Here is a 19,787-nt window from a genome sequence, read left to right as displayed (position 1 = left end):
AATCCTTTATAGAAAACGCTTCATTACCAGGCACACAGGAAGATAGCATATGCAAATCGAAATATGTGAATTTATATACATATGCGCATATATGTATGTATATGATATATGCTGTGTGTATGTGTGTGCACTTACCGAAGCAAAAACAAATATTACGATTCCCTAAAACTGCTCAAGAAATCCAGTGCACATTCATAGGCACAGCACTGCATGTACAGCAACCTTCAAATATGTAAAGTAACCTTGAAATACTCTAATTTTAGAGCAACTTTCTAGCCTTACAGATATATGCATATGTTTTTGTGCACTTTTTATCAAATGAAGAACTATTATACATATGTAAAGTAATCTACTAACTAACTATTTACCTACTATTAGAGAACATAAAATAATTGTTTCGAAAATTTTTCCTAGTATTGAAATGTCCGACACAGAACTTTTTTATAAGCTACTTGTGTTGTTTTCTGCAACGTACTGTATGCTCCTAAGCGCTCTTGACGCACAGCAGCTGCGGTTGTCGAGCATTTAGAAGACATTTATACACACATATATGGGTGCAAACATATATACGAGCCGCGTCCATTCGACATGACAAAAATTCCAGATTTACCAAACATTGCCAAATAATTCTACGCGAAATATTCCAATATTGACTATTTTCGAATGGTAGAGAAAATTGACATATGGGTGTGTTACGCCAAATGGCCTATTGTTTTAATTATTAATATAAGTAATTATCCGAAATGAATTTTATAGTTTTAATTATTAATTTAAGTAATTATCCGAAATGAATTGTAATAAAATTGTTCAAAGTATATTCTGCCTTAATAACACTATGTATATATGTATAAGTACATAGATAACATTTCATAACATTAATTATATAAGGTCCGTTAGTTAAGTTTAGGCTAAGGAAACCTATATAAACATGAAGTAGGAAATAAAGAAGTTACTTGTGAATTTACAACGAACGCGCTCGCTAGTTATATTTCAGGCAATTGTTGTGTTCGCGCATCCCTCCCAAAAATAATTAATCTTAAAAAGGCTTAAGAATTTTTTCATGGCGCCCGAGCAGGGACATGATGCGTGAAACATAATTAAAAAATTAAACATAAACAATACGGAAATTATTTCCAAAGACAAAACAATAAACATATATGTACAAACAATAAGTGCTTTAATTAGCAACAACAATTGCCTGCGCGTTTTACATTTTTGCAAGTCCGGTTTCGCATCAAGTGCAGTGACAAAAGCAAACAAACAAACAAACTAACATAAAAACCACCCTCACTAAAAGGTTCAGTGACTTAATCCAAAATTAAAAAAAACGAGTACATAGTGTACATACATACATAAACATATAAGGAGAGAAGCGGTAATACAGTGTCGTGTTTATGGAACATAGTGAAAAAAAAAAAATCTTAAATTATAATTATACATAAAAATAAAAACAGTAAATTAATAAATAGCGGCGGTAAAAAAGCGTGCCAAATTATCTATTTGTGCTTAAAAAAAAAAAAAAATAATAAATAAAAAAGAATAAACCAAAATACATAGTGCATAGCTGAAACAGTGCGGTACTTATATGTATATATAAACGGTCACAGTGGTACCTATATAAATGTTCTCGGCCAAAAATAAGGCAATTTTATAAAAAACAAAAAAAAAAAAAAAACCGTTACAAAAAAAAAAAAAAGGAAAAAGAAACTGTGACCCCTAAAACATAAAAATAAAAATTACCTAAGTGCCGTAATTGGATGCCGCTAAGAATTCAGTTCTGTTCTTAAAAAAAAAAAAAACAGTGGAATTCACCGCTGCTCATTTGCAGTTCGTCGCCCTCATCAATATCACTGTCCGCAGTCACAGTTCTCGCAGTTACTGCCATACTCGCCGCTGCTCTCATCGCTGTAACCGTCGCTGCTACTCTGGTCACTGGTCATCGCCCGCTGTCGCTGTAATTCCTACCGCTGGTTCTGTCGCCGCCAGGAATGACCTGCACCTGCATCCTTTGCAAAAGGAAAGTCAAGGCTTGCAATAAGCCTCTACAGGTAATAAGTGCAATAAATTGAAAGTTGTGGTTGTTGTTGATAAACACTCTCAATTTTTTGCATCACCCTTTCACTTTCTTGCATATACATATACGTACATATATATGTACACACTCCCATATGTGTACATGTACCATATATACAATCATCTATACAAATATACGTATATAAAACTCAGCGAAAGTGAAACAAGGGTACGTTGGGATTTGATAATAAAGGGTTAAGGTCACACACAAACGCGAAATCGTCAATAAATTTAAAAAACAAAATTAAATAAATTGAATACCTTTTTTTCGAACAATAAGTTCAATTAAATTAAAATTATTATAAAGTTAAATAAATTTTTCGTAAATACGGATTATTTACAAGGAAACAATTCAAACAAAAATCGATTTTTCGCAAATTTGTTGAACAATTTTCGTAGTGTTGTGCTACTGTGCTTGCTCATCCTTTCGTGGCCTGACCACAGCGTTGTCCAACAGCTATTTTTCGTTTTTCTGATTGAGATTTGTGCAGGCTATTCAGCCATCTTTTCGTTTTCGTTTCTTCAGCCACAAACTCTCACAGATACAATATTTTTTCGTTTCTGTGGACATTGAGCAAATTTTTCGGGAGTTTCAATAATTTAACTCAAAATGAGCAAGCCAAAGACAGCAGTTCCAAGTCTCTCTCCAAGTAAGGAGATTATGGAATTGAAATCACTAAAGTGCCAGCGAACTGTTACGAGAAATAGTATAGTGCGCATAAAAACGGGTCTCCTCGATAAAACAATGTCGTTAGATCCAATTGAATTGGAGTGTCGACTGGACATTTTGAACTCTCATAGCGATAAGCTTATGAAGTGTCAGTCGAAAATTGAAGAAATCGACGAGGAAGACATAGCCCGTGGGGAGTTAGAGGACCTAATAGTGGAAACTAAGTCCGTTATAAAATCTATTCTGGCGAGAAATAAATCGTCAATAGCCGAAACATCCTTTGTTGCACCTCACAGCTCGCGACTACCGAAAATGTCGCTACCTAAATTTAAAGGGGAATATTCAGAATTTAAAAATTTTATGAGTCTGTTCGAGAGTTTGGTGCACAACGATCCTACAATCCCAGACATTGAGAAATTTAATCACTTGGTTAACTGTCTGTCTGGTGAAGCTTTGGGAACGGTAAAGGCCTGGCTAGTCTGAAAAAAGTTTATGACAATAAATGCTTAATATTTTTCGACACAATTTCCAAACTTTTTGAACTGCCAACTATCCCAAAGCCATCTGCGCTTTCATTGCGCACAATGATTGATACAGTGTCGGCTGTTTACGACTCGTTGCTGTCGTTAGGTGACGAGAAAAACATCACAAACGCTATCATAATTCATCTGGTAATGTCAAAAGTTGACACCGTTACTCGGTCAAAGTGGGAGGAACAGTTGGATTATGATAAGCTGCCATTATGGCGTCAGTGTGAGGCAGCATTAAATAAACGCTACCAACATTTATCTGCCGATGAAGCCTCAACGTCGAGGCTAAAGCCGTCAAGCATTCACAGCATTCAGAAACCCCACCTTCATGCGATGAGGACAAAAGCTGCCTTAGTGACTTCAAATATAAAACAGCCGGTGTGTCCGCACTGTAAATCAAATGATCATAGTATACCCGTGTATTTGAGTTTGCTAAATCAGTCCCCTTATGCATAAATTGTTTGCGAAAGGGGCACTCAGTTTCAAAGTGCAAAGCGGATCGGTGTCGTGTTTGCAACCGTTCGCATCACACGTTGCTGCACCAGTACCCTGTATCCTTTGCAACTGCACCACAACTTTCGACCTCGCATGCCATGCACACGACGAGTACGCCAGATCGGGTTATGTTGGCTACAGCCGTAGTCAACGTAAAACGTAGCTCCGGAGAGTACCTTGCTGCACGAGCCTTGCTGGATTCTGGATCTCAGGTGAATTTCATGACAGAGGATTTGGCGCAGAAATTAAGAATTCGTCGCGAAAATACGACTTTAAATATTATCGGCATCGGAAATGCAACCAAAAAAGTAAGGACGAAATTAAATACGTTTGTAAAATCGCGGGTCAATAATTATGAGTTTTCGGCACAGTTTTGGATAATGCGATCCATTTCAGTCAGCCATCCAGATCGTAACGTAAATATTAATGGCTGGAAAATTCCTAAAAACATTAGCTTAGCGGACCCAGAATTTTATAAGGCTCAAAAGGTAGATCTTTTGTTAGGTGCTGAAACATTTTTCGAGCTTTTAGCTGAAGGCCAGATCAAGGCCAGCCCCAATCACCCAACATTGCAAAAGACACTTTTAGGCTGGGTTGTGTCTGGCAAATACGCCTCCAACCAACGTCCTCCTCCCACAGTCAGTAGCACATTATGTCATACTGAACAAGATCTAGCAAATATAGATTCCATTTTCCAAAGGTTCTGGGCGATGGAAGAAATACTTTCAGGAGCTAGTTCGACAAAATTCACACCTGAACAAATAGAGTGTGAAAAATTTTTCGTAAAAACTACTAAAGTTTTGCCTTCAGGAAGGCTTCAAGTAAGACTGCCTTTCAAAGATGACCGTAAGTTACTCGGTAATTCCTATGAAACCGCGTCTCGGCGGTTTCAGGCCCTGGAGAGAAAGACCTTGAAAGATCCAGAACTTCGTCGATACATTGGACTTCATGAATGAATACATCGAATTGGGTCACATGAGCCCAACAAATAATAAGATCCCGAGTGAGCCACACTACTTCATTCCGCATCAATGCGTTCTTCGGCCTGAAAGTACGACGACTAAATTACGTGTTGTTTTCGACGCATCAAGTCGTACCTCTTCTCAAATTGCGTAGAATGAAATCTTGATGGTTGGGCCGACCATTCAAGAAGAGCTGTATTCAACACTTCTTCGTTTTCGTTTGCATAAATATGCATTTACGGCGGACATTACTAAAATGTACCGCCAAATTCTCATGCACGAAGAAGACAAAAACTTTCAGCTTGTAGTGTGGAGACGGCATCCATCTGAGCCACTTCAAATCTTTCGACTTAACACCGTAACATACGGCACTGCGCCTGCTTCATTTCTCGCTACACGGTGTTTACAAATGCTCAGCGATGCCAATACACATATGTATCCACTCGGCTCAAAGGCAATAAAAAGAGATTTTTATGTAGACGACCTGCTTACAGGATCCGATAATTTCGAATCTCTAGATCTTATTAGAAGTGAGGTAGTTAAAATATTAAACTCGGCAGGATTCAATTTATCTAAGTGGTTTTCAAATCACCCATCATTTTTCGATTGTGAGAGTTCTGAGAAGGCCTTAAACTTCAATCATACAGACTCCACAAAAACACTTGGAATCCATTGGTTGCCGAAGGAAGATTTGTTTCGGTTTGTCTTAAATGACAACTTTACCAGTTTACGAGCCACTAAGCGAAACATATTATCAGTTTCGGCTCGTCTTTTCGATCCTCTTGGTTTACTTGCCCCACTAGTTACCAAAGCAAAAATCTTATTGCAAGAGCTTTGGCTGCAAAAACTAGATTAGGATGAGTCGATTCCATTGCACCTCGACACCAGCTGGGAAAATTTCAAAGCCAATCTACTGCAGCTACCATCAATAAGCATTCCTCGGTTTGTACATACCGAGTCGAGTGCAAGCTGCCAAATTCATGGCTTTGCCGACGCCTCAATACGAGCGTATGGCTGCTGTATATACATACGTAGCCATTCGGCTGGTGGAACGAAATGTACGCAGCTTACTGCAAAGTCTAGAGTGGCTCCGCTGAAGACTAAATCTCTTCCGCGTCTAGAGCTCTCGGCAGCCCACTTGCTGGCCAAATTATGGTCACGAATAGCGCCAATGTTGAGTCGGTCAATTGAAAATATAAACTTCTGGACAGACTCTGAAATTGTTTTGCATTGGATCAAAACGCATCCATCTGTACTACAGACCTTTGTTGCAAACAGAGTGTCCGAAATCCAAGAGTTGACGGATAAAGCTACTTGGCGACATGTGCCAACTAAGCAAAATCCCGCGGATCAAGTGTCTCGGGGTTGTAACGTGGACGAATTGAATAATTCTATCTGGTTTAGTGGTCCACAGTTCCTCCTAGAAGACCCTGCGTTATGGCCAACAACCACCCACTTCCAGCTCTCTCCAGGAGACGAAGCATTAGAGAAGAAACGGAACGCAACAGTTTTAGTTGTTTAAGCAAATGAATCGCATCCAATTATGGAACTCACCAAAAGAGTATCTCCTCATCAAAAACTGCTTCGTATTGTCGCTTACATATTAAGATGGATAAAACGCATTAGAAACCCATCTGCGACATTCACACAAATGCTGACGGCTGAGGATATTAAATTAAGTTTCCTCAAAGTCATTCAGGTGGTTCAACATGTTGAATATGGTGAAGAAATTATGAAACTCACCAAAGGTACCACCCTACCCTCAAGTTTGCAAAAACTTAATCCGTTTTTGCACAACTACTCGGAATTGTCGCTGTCGTTTAATTTACTCCGAGTAGGAGGCCGCCTATTAAATGCGCCTCTCCCATATGATGCCAAGTTCCCACTGCTCTTAAGCAAGAACTCGCACTTCGTTACCACATACTTACGGTACCTACATTTTCGAAATCACGATGCTGGAGCAAAGGCATTGGTAGCGCTTCTCCGAGACCGCATTTGGCTGGTCAATGCTCGAGAAGCTTGTAGTCGTACCGTTCGAAACTGCACACACTGCTTTCATTATAAGCCGAAGCTGCAAACCCAAATAATGGGAAATTTGCCTGCCGATAGGCTTCGTGCACTACGACCCTTTCTAATATGTGGAGTAGATTTTTGTGGTCCCGTATATACTACATTGAAAATACGAGGTAGACCCCCAGTAAAAACATATATCGCAGTGTTCGTTTGTTTCACTTCAAAGGCAGTACATTTAGAACTAGTAACAGACTTGTCTTCTAATTGTTTTATTTTCGCCCTAAAAAGATTCATTGGACGCCGAGGAATGCCGCGGAAAATATACAGCGTCAACGCCACCAACTTCGTCGGCGCCGATCGCAAGCTTCGCGAGTTGAGGGATGCTTTCGAGGCCCAACAAACGGAAGTACAGAAATACGCAACGGACGAAGGATTCACCTTCGCCTTTATACCACCCAGGGCACCGCACTTCGGCGGGTTATGGGAGGCGGCAGTGAAGTCCGCCAAACACCTTCTCGTGCGCGCAATCGGCAACGCGCTGCTCACCGCCGAAGAACTGCAGACGCTGCTCGTCGAGGTCGAGGCCGTATTCAACTCACGACCCCTGGTACCACTGAGTCAGGACGCGAACGATGGAGAGGCCCTAACACCAGCGCACCTACTAGTTGGGTGCCCCCTTCGAGCGCTGTCACCAGCCCAAGTATCGATGGACCAAATGCGTTGCTGCGACAGATGGCAACTTGTCTGTTGTCTCAAGCAACAGTTTTGGCGACTGTGGTCCAGGACCTACCTGTTGGGTCTTCAACAGAGGAGCAAGTGATTGCATCCGAAGCGCAACCTCGAGCTGAACGACCTCGTCCTGGTTCAGGAAGACAACACACCACCGCAGCAATGGGTGCTCGGCCGCGTCGCCGCAATCGTAACAGGGCAAGACGGCAAGGTCCGCCTAGCAGACGTGGCAACCAAAGCGGGCGTAATTAAACGCCCCATTCACAAGCTCGCCGTACTGCCATCAGTCGTTGAAGGACCATGAGCCTTTCAAGGTGGCCGGTGTTACGCCAAATGGCCTATTGTTTTAATTATTAATTTAAGTAATTATCCGAAATGAATTTTATAGTTTTAATTATTAATTTAAGTAATTATCCGAAATGAATTGTTATAAAATTGTTCAAAGTATATTCTGCCTTAATAACACTATGTATATCTGTATAAGTACATAGATAACTTAACATAACATTAATTATATAAGGTCCGTTAGTTAAGTTTAGGCTAAGAAAACCTATATAAACATGAAGTAGGAAATAGAGAAGTCACTTGTGAATTTACAACGAACGCGCTCGCTAGTTATATTTCAGGCAATTGTTGTGTTCGCGCATCCCTCCCAAAAATAATTAATCTTAAAAAGGCTTAAGAATTTTTCAGGGTGGTTCATTTTATGAATGAAAGTACTTTGCTCTTAAAACTATGAGCTCGAATTTATCAATGAATTTTTTGATGATGAGTGTTTGTTGTACCGTACAATGGTTGAAACTGTTCGGCGCCGCCGCGACTATTTTAGATTCTTCAGCATCATGGCAACTAGAATGACGGCCGCTCCGCTGCGCCTATTAACGCATTTTGTTATTGTAGTCGCTGGGCATAGAATTTTAGCTTTGGACGCCATACGCATTTAGAGGTATAAAGTGAGTGCCCTGTGTGTGCGGTTGTATGTATGTACATGCATATGTGTACATTAGTAAGCATTGTTTTGTTGGAAGTTCAAAACACAAATATGTACCTACGTATATAGGCTAGGGCATCAAGTGTGTATACACATATGTATATACATGCATATGCAAAAGAGAATTGTTTTAGCATTTGTTAGGTTGTTATTTACTCCCTATTAATTGCTTGTAAATATGATAAGGCGATGCTCGTGAGGCAGGTCATGGTTGCTGCATGCGTATACACATATGTAGGCAACACTATATGAATTGAAGATGTAATTGAACTTTTGCAGAAACATTACAAACATAATATATGTACATATTGATATATATAAGTACATACATATATATTACTGCGGGCAAAAAGTAATGTGAATTTATTTGTCCAACTTCGCGGGATTAAAATTTCGCTCTAGTTATTTTTTTCATGAGTTGGCAGCACTGTTAATAACATCTGGGCCAACTTTCATGTGAATGTCATTATCAGTAAGATATTTGCGCTTGTGTTTACCAAACGACCAAGAGTGCATTTTTCGATTTTTACAATGTCTGATTTGATTGAGCAGAGAAGTGCCATCAAATTTTGTTTGCGGAATGAAATTTCGGCTGCGGAAACGTTTAGCATGTTGCAGAAGGCATTTGCTGATTCGATCATGTCGCAGAAAAATGTTTATAAGTGGTACAAAAACTTCAAAGAGGGTCGAGAACGTGTTGATGACGTGGAGCGCTCCGGACGACCATCGACGTCAACAGATGACCAACACGTCAATAAAGTGAAGGGGTTAGTGCTCAAAAATCGTCGGTTGACTGTTCAAGACCTTACTTCGGAATATTAGAAGGATCTGTGAAAACCATTTTGAAAGACCATTTGGGCCTACGAAAAGTCAAATCTCGTTTGGTACCGAAAACTCTCAATTTCTTGGAAAAAAGTGTGTGAAACAATGCTTTCAGACTATCAGGACAAGCTCAAATGAATCATTACGGGAGATGAGACTTGGATTTATGCTTACGACCCTGAAACAACCGACCAATCAAGCGAGTATCATGCTAAAGGCGAGGCCAGACCGAAAAGAACACGTCAAAGTCATTCAAAAATAAAGGTCATGATGACAGTTTTTTTCGATTTTCGTGGTGTAGTGCACTATGAATTCCTTCCACCTGGCCAAACTGTTAATAAGCAATATTCTTTGAGCGTTGTGCGTCGTTTACGTGAAGCAATTCGTCTAAAAAGACCAGAATTATGGGCCAACAACTCTTGGTTTTTGCATCACGATAATGCACCGTCTCACACTGCACTCGTTCTTCGTGACCACTTCGCCAAAAATTCCGCGCATATCGTTCCGCAACCACCGTATTCGCCTGATTTGGCTCCGTGTGATTTCTGGCTATTCCCAAAACTCAAGAGACCACTCCGGGGTACGCGTTTCGAGTCGATTGAGGAGATAAAAGCTGAATCGAAGAAGGCGCTGATGGCTATACCGGAAATGGACTATTTGGCATGTTTCGGGGATTGGAAAAATCGTTGACATAAGTTTATATCATCGTGAGGGGATTATTTTGAAGGGGATGAAATTGATTTACAAGAATAAATAAAGATTTTTCATTTTACAACCAAATTCACCTTACTTTTTGGCCACAGAGTCTCAATATGCCAAAACACTTGTATGCTCTATGAATTCTCGTATAATAATACGTTCACATATACATTAATCACCTATAAATCCACCAAATTAATCTACCCGCTCACATATGTCAGATTACCTGCAAAATTGACAATCAGCTGTCAATACTACATTGAGAGGTTTTTCCTCAAAGAAATTATATTCGGTGTTTTTGGTTTCTTTAATTATTATTACCGATATGAAGAAAATACAAGGAGAAGGAATAGCTAATTTAATTGCGCACTTGGCTGCTAATAATAAACAGTTGGAGGAAATCCGTATGCGACGTTTACTGAGGTTGCAAAAAATTATGGCAGCAATGCGCATGGGATATTCTATAGAGAGTAATAAGAGGACAAAACGATTATGGACGCAAGCTTTTTTTGTAAAATTAATCCATAATTAATAATATTTAGCAAAAATTGTATTAGAATTATGTTTAGAGACTCGTTTTCTTTACCGACATCGATTTCATTTAGTTTTTATTATGTTTCTCCTTACATTTGTAATAATATTTATCGATAAAAAAAACAGAAAACACAGGGTTGTATGTCAAAAAGTATCGTTATTATCTAGGATTATTTTATAATCTCAGATTTTATGAGAGAAATTTTGTATGGGAAATCGCACTTTTTAATTACGGATTTTGAGTTAAGCGCGAACGTGAACGTATGTGAACATATTATAAAATTAATTTCAACTCACAAAATTATTAAACATTTTTATCAAATTTGTATAGTTTTAAATTTACTAAAACGCACACACCAAAATGTGAGGTCGTTTTATAATGTATTTTGTTTAAATTCTTCTTTTTAAATTAAAGCAACGATTACTACAGTTACTTTGATTTTAAATGTTGGCGCATATAATAATCAAATCTTTTGCATTGTGGGGAGGAGGAGGGATGTTCTTCGGCGCAATTGGCGCATTTAACACTTGAACAATCTGTTGGCCAAACATTTGACAAGATTGGCACCTCTGCGGGTTGGGAATATATTCACGTATTTTTACATTATATCAGGATATATATATTTTGCTTGGTAAGTTGGGGAAATATTTAGTATAATGTATATCGCTTTGAAAAAAAAGGATAAAAGGGGGGGATAGAGGGGTGTATCCCCATCTTAAAACTGAAAACCGAACCTGCCGGAGGCTTATAGTTTTTAAGTAATTTAATGTTAAAGTTCTCTAATTTAGCGAAAAGTTGGTGCTGCCATACACCTGACATAAAAACGAAGTTCGTATGCAGAGATGTTCAGTGGAAGGTTCATTGTAAAACTGCAGTATTTTTTGCTGAAATTTAAAATTGAGAAATATTTTTGAAAATAAAAACATACAACTCATCGAAACTTAAAAACAATGATACTAAGCGTATCACAAAAAATAATAAAGTAATTAAAAGCCAAAAATTACATTATATAAGTGTATTGTATTGCTTCGATCAGTTTCACAAACGGGTCCTCATGCATGGAATTTTTTTCGGCCGCGCTTCAAAACAATAACCCTCATCAGTCCAACTCCGGCTACGCAATCCACAGTATTTTTGCGTAGAACTCCTTTTCGCGTGGGCGGCCTTCGGCCGCGCTTCAAAAAAATAAGCCTCATCAGTCCAACTCCGGCCACGCAATCCACAGCATTTTTGCGTAGAACTCCTTTCCATGTTAAAACCATTGAACCCAAAATTAAAACGTCATATGCATGTATGTAGTAAGAAGGCACTATAACCATTAACACTAAACTCAAATCCTTAATTTTTTTTCATATTTTTGTTTTCATTTGCAGGTATAGGACTATGAGTAAGTTCGTGCGGTTTTACAACAGATGGCGTAACTTGATTATTATTCCATCGATCCACATTTCCAAACATTCATTGGAGAGCTACTGTCGTAAGGCACAAACGTCAGTATAAGTTTTTTATTTGAAGCGTAAACAACAATATTTTTACCACACTTGAAAATGTCGAATTTCGTGCCAAATAATGTGTTTTTGCGGGGAATTCTTCTTCATTATTTTAATATGAAGAAAAAAGCAGCCGAAAGTCATCGTATCTTGGTGGAAGTTTATGGTGAGCATGCTCTATCTGAGCGAACGTGCCAGAAGTGGTTTGCACGCTTTAAAAGTGGTGATTTTGGCTTGGAAGACGAAGAACGCGAGGGTGCGCCGCCAAAGTTCATGGATACCGAATTGGAGGAATTGCTCGATCAAGATCCGGCTCAAACGCAAGAAGAGGTTGCAAAAACTTTGGGAGTTGATCAATCAACCATTTCCAAACGTTTAAAAGCCATGGGAATGATCCGAAAGGTAGGCCATTGGGTGCCGTATGAATTGAAGCCAAGAGACGTTGAACGCCGTTTTATGGCATGCGAACAACTGCTTCAACGGCACAAAAGAAAGGGTTTTTTGCATCGAATTGTGACTGGCGATGAAAAGTGGGTCCATTACGACAATCCAAAACGTCGGGCAACGTATGGATACCCTGGCCATGCTTCAACATCGACGTCGGCGCAGAATATTCATGGCCTGAAGGTTATGCTGTGTATCTGGTGGGACCAGCTGGGTGTTGTGTATTATGAGCTACTGAAACCGAATGAAACGATTACGGGGGATGTCTACCGACGACAATTGATGCGTTTGAGCCGAGCACTGCGAGAAAAACGGCCGCAATACGCCGATAGACACGACAAAGTTATTTTGCAACATGACAATGCTCGGCCACATGTTGCACAAGTGGTCAAAACATACTTAGAAACGCTCAAATGGGATGTCCTACCCCACCCGCCGTATAGTCCAGACCTTGCGCCATCCGATTACTATCTCTTCCGATCGATGCAACATGGCCTGGCTGACCAGCACTTCCGTAATTACGATGAAGTCAAAAAATGGATCGATTCGTGGATTGCGGCAAAACCGACCGAATTTTTCACAAAGGGAATCCGTGAATTGCCAGAAAGATGGGAAAAAGTAGTAGTAAGCGATGGACAATATTTTGAATATTAAATTTGTAACCATTTTACGTCAATAAAGTTTCAAATTTCGAAAAAAAACCGCATGAACTTATTCATAGTCCATTAGTGAAGTTCCCGAGGGCATTTTGAAGGCAAATAATTACGAAATTATTATTTCCCGAATAATTTGGAGTTATAAAGAGTGTTCTTTAACACCTCACTAACATCTCTACCAAGTTTCATTAATAAAGACATAATAGTTTGCCAAAAATTGCACAATAGACATTATTCTAAATTCCAGCCGTAAATTGCAAAGGTCGAAAGTCAGCAGAACAACCCCTGTTGATTTGGTTACACCATCCACGGTGTAAACTGACACCAAATGATAAAATTTGATCTCTTCAACGATTTCGTTTTCAGGAATATTATAGAGGCAGGGGCGAAAATTGTACCCTTCACATAGTTAAGCTGATCATGTTATTTGCAAGTAATTTGGCAAATACCTACTAGATTATTGGCCTTTATAAATCTTTCTGCTATTAACTTCGAGTTTACCAATAAGAGATTATAAGATTACCGTCTCTTAAATTTGAGATTGATATAATTTCTTTACTGATTAAAGAGGTGTTTATAGAGAAAAGGGTTGGAGGAGAGGAAATAGTATGCTGTGAAGGGTAGATGTAGGAGGAGGAGAACAAAGAAACATCAAAAGGACCAATATACTATTATACCTGTAGTATGTACGTGCATATTAGCAATTTTGTGGGAAAAATAATGTGTGAGTTAAAGCGCAATGTACTTCGAATGTATTGATGTAGAACGTTCTAAAGACGAACAACAAAAACGTATAACTGACGTTCAGATACAAGACAAGTACATATATTTCTTACTAAATAGGTTGTTAGAGCTAGCTAAGCCTTTTTAGTAGCGTTATGTTAAAAGAAAAACGATTCCTTTGCCCTTTTATTCGACTATTTATTTTCAAATGTTTGTACAAGACTGCCTAACTTACTTGCTGTGTGACATATTTATGCAGAACAACGAAGAACGGATTTCAAGAATAACAGAAATAAAAAACATGATAATTACATAAATTTCTATGTACCGGCACAACATAGCGATAGATAAGAAAAATATGTATGTGCCCACCTCTGTATGTACGTACATATGTGCTTGCAAGCTACTGTTTATTTGCGGGTGCATTAGGGCAGATCATCCGCGGCTCCGAACATCCTCCCCCCCGTTGAAAGGTCACGGCTTTCAACAGAATTCCTTACCGGGAGAACACACAGTTTGTTTACGGCTCGACGCTTTATGCCACTAGATGTTCGCAAAAGTGCCACTCGTACGACACCATCTGCTCCAGGGATAACTTCAATTACTCGTGCTAGAGGCCACTTCAAGGGCGGTGAATTTTCTTCCTTTATGCACACGACATCATTGACTTGAATATTGGCTTGAGGCGTAAGCCATTTTGCGCGTTGCTGGAGAAGAGTGAGATACTCTTGAGTCCACCGCCTCCAAAAGACTTGTTGTATATATGTTACACGTTGCCATCGATCAAGTCGCGAGTAATTTAGCGCCGTGAGATCCGGTTCAGGAAGAGCTGTCATAGGACCACCAATCAAAAAATGCCCTGGTGTTAGGACATCCAAATCCTCTGGATTTTCTGAAAGAGGGGTTAGAGGACGCGAATTAATCACAGCACAGATTTCACATACCAATGTACGCAATTCATCAAACCCAAGAATTGATGAGCTAGCGGAACGATAGAAATGTTGCTTGGCTGTCTTTACGGCTGCTTCCCACAAACCGCCAAAGTGCGGGGAGCGAGGGGGAATGAAGCGCCAATCGAACCCATTACTGAGGCAAAAGTTGTGAAGTTTGCTGCGGTGTTTTTCACTGAGAACTAAGTCTCGTAGTTCCTTAAGCTCGTTCTTAGCGCCTACAAAATTCGTTGCATTGTCAGACCAGATACATCTTGGTATTCCACGCGTGGCTATGAATCTTTTTAATGCGTCAATAAATGCACCCGTTGAAAGGTCTCTTACCAACTCCATCCAAACAGCCTTTGTAGCGAAGCATATGAACACGCTAACATAGCATTTTTGTGGCGATTTGTTGCGCACTTCAGGCTTGTAATAAAACGGGCCGCAGTAATCCACACCGGTGACTATGAAGGGCCGCCAAGCCTGAATGCGTTCCTTGGGCAGATCAGCCATTATGTGCTCGACGAGTCTCGGTCTTGATTTGAGGCAGATAATGCATTTTTGTAGAACGCGAGCTGTTGTTTTCCTGCCACCTATTGGCCAAAACTGCATACGAATAAAGGCGAGTAAAGCTTGAGGACCTGCATGGTGATGCTTACGATGAAAATAGGTGATTATTGCGTACGTCAGTGGATGATCCTTCGGTAGAATGCATGGATGGCGCGATGAAAAGCTAAGCATCGAATTTTTTAATCGTCCACCGACTCTAATAATTCCGAAGTCATCAAGGAATGGCGATAACGAGGCAATGCTGCTCGAATTAGGGACGCATTTATTGGCTTGCAATACAGTGTACTCCGGCCACAATTGCACTCTTTGTACTATGCGAATAAGAAGTTGAGTTCCCTGATGAATGTCTTCAGCCTTAAGTTGCGATGACCTTGGCGATTTTTTGATGTTAATAAATTTGCTGACATACCCAAAAATTCGCTGCATTGTTCCGAATGAGTTAATGTATTTGAATGAAAGGGAAATGTCTGTATGATTATTTGCAGAAAGCAAAACCCTTTGTCGAATTTCGGGAAGTTTTGGTTGTGGTGAGCACATGCGTGGCCAGTTGTCCTCCGCTTCTAGCAAAAAGGGTGGGCCGTGCATCCAAAGTTTCGATCCTAGAAGTTCCCGGGGTGTAGCTCCCTTCGATAAAATGTCAGCCGGGTTCATTGCTGTAGGAACATAGTGCCATTGCATGCCCTCTGTCAGTTGATGTATGGTGGAAACCCGATTGGCGACAAAAACGTTAAACCTTGACGGTTCTTCTCGCACCCACGAAAGGACGGTGGAGGAATCTGACCAACAATGAAATGAACAATTAAAAAGTTTCGTTTTTGTAAACTCACCCATTAGCTGTGCGAGCAATGTTCCAGCTTGGGTATGGTGACGGTCTTTAGTGGAGAGACACGGGCCTTTGAACATAATAGGTGAACTTGTATGGTGTTGTCCTTGGTTGATCGCGTGTAAACACAAGTCCCATAAGCTTCAAGGCTTGCATCGCAAAATGCATGGATTTCTCTAATGGCTTCAGACTGAAAAACGTAACGAGGAAATGATAGATACTGCATGTCTGCAAATCCAGTGCAAAAAGCAGACCAAGCAGTGTCTAACGATTGTGGCAGACTCTCATCCCACTCGAGCTTATCTCTCCACATTCGTTGCAGAAGAATCTTCGCCTTGGTCAGCGTGGGCCCCATTAGTCCAAGGGGATCGTAACATCGAGCTAGTGTAGACAACGCAGAGCGTTTGGAGTTTTTTCCGAATTCTCTTTGTGGTACAAATGAAAATAGCAATTTGTCCTTGTGCGGGTCCCAGACAAGCCCCAGTGCTTTGGTGATGTCACTGCCATCGTCAAACTTAAGAAACTTTTCCTTGTCTACGTCAGGAATATCACGAAGGATCTCAGGACTATTAGAGCACCATTTGCGTAACTTGAAGCTTCCTCGGGTAAGAAGGCTAGTTGTTTGCAGTTTAATGTTGAGTACTTCTGCCATTGAATCGCCCCCAGTTATCAGGTCATCTACATAGAAGTCCCGAAGTACCGCTTCTGCTCCAATGGGATAAGTCGCGGATTCGTCTGCTGCGAGTTGGTGCATGGCTCGGATGGCTAGAAACGCTGCAGGCTTAGTTCCATACGTCACCGTGTCGAGCTTATAGATGCGAAAGTCTTCTTGTGGAGATTCTCGCCACAAAATACATTGGAGCATGTTGTCCGGTGGAGTGACGCGAACACACCTATACATCTTACAGATGTCTGCAGTAAGTGCTATAGGAAAAGTATGAAATCTAATGAGAATATGAAAAAGCTTCGGTTGAATAGTTGGGCCTGCCATGAGTAGGTCATTTAACGAAAAACCTGAGGTAGTGGTTGCAGATCCATCAAAAACCACCCTCAATTTTGTTGTACTACTGTCATCCTTGATAACGCAATGATGTGGCAGGAAGTACTTGCATTGTTGTACAACCTCGTTGGAAACCAGCGACATGTGGTTGAGGTCCAGATATTCCTTAATAAACTTACTGTATTCTGCCTTTAGATCAGGGTTACGGGCGAATTTTCGTTCCAGACCTTGAAAGCGTTGACGAGCTTGTAAATAGGAGTCTCCTAGGGCATCCATGCTGCGTTTTATGGGCAGACGAACAGAGTATTCACCTGATGGCAATCGAAAATAATTTCCCTGGAAGTGGGCTTCGCAGTCAAGATCTTCTTGGGAGGCCTTAGAGATCGGTTCGAAAATGTGCTCGATCTCCCAAAACCGACGTACTAAATAGTCCAGCCGAGTGCTGGGAATGAGACCACTGGAGGATTTCTGCCTCACGACGAATGATGACAGGTTTGGAGTTTGTTGCCCACCTCCAGATAGCACCCATCCGAGACGAGTTTTCTGAAGTAGTGGTAAACCAGATCCTAAGCGTATCTGACCCACACAAAGTAGATCGAAGAACAGTCCTGCTCCAATGAGCAGATCAATACGCTGTGGTAAGTTGAACCCAGGATCGGCTAGTGGTATATTCGACGGAACATTCCACTCGTTGGTGCTCACGGAGCAGCCAGGCTGATTGTCGGTGATGGTTTTCACAACAAGGGCAGTGATGCTTGTTGAAAAATCTGAAGTCCGCGACTTAAGTACGAGATCGAGTGAGTAACCTTCCGTTGGGAAGTTGGCATCTCCAATTCCAGAGACTGTAGCAGAAGCTTTTGTTTTGAATAGCTGAAGTTGATTTGCGAAGCGAGTTGTGACGAAGTGCAACTGGGAACCAGAATCTAAAAGAGCGCGACAGGATACGAAGATTCCAGCACGATTTTTTACAAGAATGACGGCAGTAGCTAGGAGCACAGCATCAGAAGGAGACACGGGGGCATTAAGCGAAGCAGATATCGATGCAGTCATAGCACTGGATCGAATTGTGGCCACCGATGAAGCATCGGCTTGACTATCGGTTAACGAAGCAGTTGAGCGGTTAAAATACAGGAGCGTGTGGTGTTTCGACTGGCAGGTGCGGCACGATCCGGATTTGCAGTCCCGCATTTGATGGCCAGCCTTGAGGCAGTTAAGACAAAGTGCAAGCTTCTTAACTTCCCCCAGGCGCGAGTTCGGATCTAAATTTGCGCAAAGTTGACAACTAGAAATTGCATGCTCGGGTGCTCCACAAAATACACAAACACGTGTTGAGCCTTTGGAGGCGACAAACGTTTTCCTTTGACTAATACTGTCGTTTTTGCTATGCCTTAACGCCTGACCAGTCTGTGCTTGAACAGCATGCTCAACATTCTCAAGCATTCGGCAGCGCCTTTCCAAGAATGCAGTCAATTGATCCCAGGATGGCAGCTCGCTGATCGAAGAGGTTTCCTCCCATTTGGCCTGCGTCGTTTTGTCAAGTTTCTGGAGAATCATTTGTACGATGATGCAGTCTGCAATTTTCTCGTTAGATGCGAGCGACTGTAATGCACGAATGTGTGAAGTGACCTTGTCTGTCAGCTTTCGGAGCATGCCTACGTTTGAATCCACCTTGCTCAGCCCAAATATCTCCCTGACGTGTGCCTGAAATATAAGACGTTTGTTATCGAAACGCTTCTGCAAAAGTTCTAAAGCAGTTTCATAATTATCATTGCTTATTTCCAGTGACCGCACGGTGTCGAGGGCAGCGCCACTCAAACAGGAACACAAATGTTGTAGTTTGTCGATGTTTGTGAGGTCGCTGTCCTTGTCGATAATTGACGTGAACATCGAATAGAAATTTGTCCACTCAGTGTAGGCCCCACAAAATTTAGGCAGCGTTAGTAATGGTAGACGTGAACTATTGGCGTTCACGACGATTGATTGGGCTTCACTGGAGTTCATCCTGAACGTGGAGCAATGTTGAGAGGTACTACGTTTACCTATCTCGCGTTGCAAGCTAGCCCTAAGGTTGATTAGAGCAGCATCGAAGTGGTTTGGCAAATCGCTGGCTATGGAGTCAAAATCTAATTCCTCTAAGCTTGTATGCGCGACAGAAAAGTTGGATTTCAATTCGACCAGAGATTCTAGCGTTGCCGAAATACTGTACTCGTCCATACTGTGCAGCTTGTCTGAGGCCAACTCTTTGATTAAGCGCTCCAATCTGTTGAAAATAGCCTTGGTTTTCAGTCTTAGAAAGGCTGCTCGATCTATATCTTCCCCTTGCATGACGAAGGTTTAGACGTTGGCAAACGAGAGTCGAAATTATATCAGTGCGCGGCAGGCACAACTGTACGTTTTTAATAACGGATTTAAAAAATACCGGAAAATCGCGTTATATTATCACGTCGGGGTCACCAATATTAGAGCTAGCTAAGCCTTTTTAGTAGCGTTATGTTAAAAGAAAAACGATTCCTTTGCCCTTTTATTCGACTATTTATTTTCAAATGTTTGTACAAGACTGCCTAACTTACTTGCTGTGTGACATATTTATGCAGAACAACGAAGAACGGATTTCAAGGAATAACAGAAAT

At 40.8% G+C, this 19,787-nt stretch overlaps 3 protein-coding genes across 3 annotated transcripts; 1 reads left to right on the top strand and 2 right to left on the bottom strand.

Moving 5' to 3' along the window:
* The first annotated feature begins 105 nt into the window (after positions 1 to 105).
* On the top strand, positions 106 to 7,798 carry LOC128869526 (uncharacterized). Its single transcript, XM_054112091.1, has 2 exons — positions 106 to 2,048; positions 7,032 to 7,798. The coding sequence occupies exons 1-2, from the start codon at positions 1,989 to 1,991 to the stop codon at positions 7,722 to 7,724; spliced, it is 753 nt and encodes a 250-aa protein (XP_053968066.1). The 5' UTR covers positions 106 to 1,988; the 3' UTR covers positions 7,725 to 7,798.
* Positions 7,799 to 14,083: 6,285 nt separating this feature from the next.
* Positions 14,084 to 15,782, bottom strand: LOC128869317 (uncharacterized). Its single transcript, XM_054111844.1, has 2 exons — positions 14,777 to 15,782; positions 14,084 to 14,724 (listed from the first exon to the last, which is right to left on the bottom strand). The coding sequence occupies exons 1-2, from the start codon at positions 15,758 to 15,760 to the stop codon at positions 14,698 to 14,700; spliced, it is 1,011 nt and encodes a 336-aa protein (XP_053967819.1). The 5' UTR covers positions 15,761 to 15,782; the 3' UTR covers positions 14,084 to 14,697.
* Positions 15,783 to 16,164: 382 nt separating this feature from the next.
* LOC128870227 (uncharacterized) lies at positions 16,165 to 19,482 on the bottom strand. The gene has a single exon (XM_054112826.1). The coding sequence runs from the start codon at positions 19,480 to 19,482 to the stop codon at positions 16,165 to 16,167; it is 3,318 nt and encodes a 1,105-aa protein (XP_053968801.1).
* Positions 19,483 to 19,787: the final 305 nt, after the last annotated feature.

This window comes from Anastrepha ludens, chromosome X, assembly GCF_028408465.1.
Source record: "Anastrepha ludens isolate Willacy chromosome X, idAnaLude1.1, whole genome shotgun sequence".
Lineage (NCBI taxonomy): Eukaryota > Metazoa > Arthropoda > Insecta > Diptera > Tephritidae > Anastrepha > Anastrepha ludens.
The sequence above is the reverse complement of the archived record's forward strand: the minus strand, read 5'-3'. Positions and strand labels throughout refer to the sequence as shown.

Excerpts from the sequence above, each read along its gene's own strand:
- LOC128869317 (XM_054111844.1), bottom strand. The coding sequence starts at position 15,760 with ATGCAGCGAATTTTTGGGTATGTCAGCAAATTTATTAACATCAAAAAA. Across the intron at positions 14,725-14,776 it reads TTGATGAATTGCGTACATTG|AAAATCCAGAGGATTTGGAT; the intron begins GTATGTGAAATC and ends CCCCTCTTTCAG.
- LOC128869526 (XM_054112091.1), top strand. The coding sequence starts at position 1,989 with ATGACCTGCACCTGCATCCTTTGCAAAAGGAAAGTCAAGGCTTGCAAT. Across the intron at positions 2,049-7,031 it reads CTTGCAATAAGCCTCTACAG|ATTCATTGGACGCCGAGGAA; the intron begins GTAATAAGTGCA and ends CGCCCTAAAAAG.
- LOC128870227 (XM_054112826.1), bottom strand. The coding sequence starts at position 19,482 with ATGCAAGGGGAAGATATAGATCGAGCAGCCTTTCTAAGACTGAAAACC.